The sequence below is a fragment of the Apaloderma vittatum genome, unplaced genomic scaffold (assembly GCF_000703405.1).
Source record: "Apaloderma vittatum isolate BGI_N311 unplaced genomic scaffold, ASM70340v1 scaffold521, whole genome shotgun sequence".
Lineage (NCBI taxonomy): Eukaryota > Metazoa > Chordata > Aves > Trogoniformes > Trogonidae > Apaloderma > Apaloderma vittatum.
Window position 1 is genome coordinate 1 of NW_009699353.1, and position 2,513 is coordinate 2,513.

The window sequence follows — 2,513 nt, forward strand, 5'->3', positions numbered from 1 at the left end:
CTGAAGGTCAGCCCGCCCGGCCGATTCGCGGTGCCTTACCGGCCTCCCCTCCTTATGTTTAGGTTTTATTTTCTCCCTTGTGAGGGGTATTTTGGTTTTTTGTCGAAAAGCAGGGCCACTGAGGAGGCATGTCTCGGCCAAACGGCAGCACGGCCGGAGTGTGCCTGGAAGTAGTTGCTTAAGATTTTGCTTTAGGGATAGTTTTGGTGTTTGCCCACTCATGGGCTTGATCATTTCCATATTCACCTCTGCTTAGACCTGTATGGTCATAACATGAATGCGGTCCTTCCAGTTTTCCTGAGATCAGAGTTCTGTGGCAGCACCCAGAAAAGGGTTTCAGGGTATCACAGAAAAGGATTTATCTGCAGTGTCTGGCAGCTTCGCCTATTTCCTACCTGCACACAGGTCTACAGACTGTTAACCCATCACTACTTTTCTCATGTTGCAGGTGCTCTGCCGGTACCAGCACCTCTGGAATATTGATCTGCGATTTCGTCCAGCCTTTCTTGGTGGCATAATGCAAGCAACTGGTAGGCAGCTTAGGGAGATTAACTCTGTAGGGAAAGGACACTAGTGGGTAAGCTCTTAATGTAAGTGCAGAGCCCACAGAGCCAGCTTTAAACTAAGTTTTTTGCACCAATAACAAATTAGTTATAGGAGTGTGGAGCTCAGTGAGAAGTTGGCCACAAGGAATTTCATACTGTTGCAATTACACAGCCACTGTGTGTCACATACAAGCTATACATAAGTTTGTTAATTCTAAAAAAGGATAATAATAATTTGTTATGAAATGTTTTCCTAAAAGTTTTTTGTTGAGTTCAGTTCAGAATTAATTTGTGGAACACTTGCAGTTTGTACTATATATGAAGGATCCATGTGTGTCATGAAATAGTACTTTTGGCCTTATTAGTACAAATTGATCACTGAGACTTATAAATCATGAAATTAACAAGTCTCTACATTTGTTTACCTCTGAATTAGTAGTTGTTTAGTTTAAAAGTCATTTGTCTGGATCAGTGTAAATCCCTGCTAGGACATTTGTACCTTAGTTTAAAACTGATTCTGTTGACTTCAAAGGTTGATCTGTGTAAAACAAAATAAATCACATTTAAATCCTAGCATTATCTCTGGAAAAGCTGTGTATGTTTCAGCAAGCCAGTATGAAATTACACTTTTCCTTAGGCACATGTATGCATGAGGTCTAATTTGTCCAGTTTTGTTTTTTCCAGCGTTACTTATAACACAGTTGAAAATCTCAACATTTTCTTGAAAGGTAACAAGCCCCCAGCAATGTTACCGAAGCGTGGAGAATACATGTTGAAGGATATAAAAAGGATGGCAAAATACTACCAAGTGCCTGTACAAATTTCAAAAGATGACTTCCAACGTGTGCTTGGTAAAAGTAAGTAAGAGACTTAGCTGAGCTTAGTCTTTCAACTCTAGCACTTTTGGTTCAAGTTCTCCCTAACAGTAAAGGTGAAGATGAATTCCCCATCCGCAGCCTCTTCCTGTATCTGTGAGCAGTATGAAGTCTGTGCATTTTTAACTATAAAAGGAATTTCTTTAGAAATACGGTTGTGAATGATACTAGCGTGGAAGATAGTGTGAGTCAACATAAGCTTTACTGTTTGGGGACTGTTATAGAGAAGTTCTCAGATAGCATTTGTGCAGACCATATCTGTTCCTGATCCTCATTTTCAATTTTTTGTCTCCCCACTAATCCCAGGCACCCTTGAGGCCATGCGTTTTATCACAGCCATTGATATGACACAACCACAATACTTGGAACCCTTATCTAGGGAGTTCTGGATGCGTTTTTGGTCACAGGTCAGTAGTGAAGCCAACTTCTTGGTCCTTTCTCTGTCAGTCTTCCTATCCCACTTTGTTCAAATGTGAGCAAAAAGAAAGGAAGTGTCTTTTAATGAAAAGTCATAGCAGGAAACTTATGGCCATAGTGGTTCAGAAGCCATTACAAGAAAAGAACTAGCTTATAGTCAGCTGCTTCTTCAGGGATCAGTGCTGGGTCCAGTTTTGTTCATTATCTTCATCAGCGACCTGGACAAGGGAATAGAGTGCACCCTCAGCAAGTTCACTGATGATACAAAACTGGGAGAGGTGGCTGACACCCAGGAAGGCTGTGCTGCCATCCAACAAGATCTGGACAGGCTGGAGAGACAGCTGGAGAGCTGGGCAAAGAGGAACCTCATGAAGTTCAGTAAGGACAAGTGTAGAGTCCTGCATCTGGGGAGGAATAACACCAGACACCAGCACAGATTAGGGGATGTCCTGCTGGAAAGCGGCCCCAGGGAGAAAGCCCTTGGAGTCCTAGTGGACAGTGAGTTGTCCATGGGACATCAATGTGCCCTTGTGGCCAAGAGGCCCAATAGGATCCTGGGGTGCATTAAGAAAAGTATGTCCAGCAGGTCTAGGGAGGTTCTCCTCCCCCTCTACTCTGCCCTGGTGAGACCACACCTGGAATCCTGTGTCCAGCTTTGCGCTCCCCAATTCAAGTT

General features: G+C 43.1%; 1 protein-coding gene across 1 annotated transcript in view; it reads left to right on the forward strand.

The window, feature by feature from the left end:
* Positions 1-436: 436 nt before the first annotated feature.
* Positions 437-2,513, forward strand: part of GSTK1 (glutathione S-transferase kappa 1) — a gene marked incomplete at its 5' end in the record, with an annotated part of 7,359 nt that continues 5,282 nt past the window's right edge. Inside the window, 3 exons of the mRNA XM_009878310.1 lie at positions 437-530; positions 1,274-1,402; positions 1,727-1,827. Of these exons, the coding sequence (XP_009876612.1) occupies positions 437-530; positions 1,274-1,402; positions 1,727-1,827 (324 nt within the window). The remainder of the gene's footprint in view (positions 531-1,273; positions 1,403-1,726; positions 1,828-2,513) is intronic.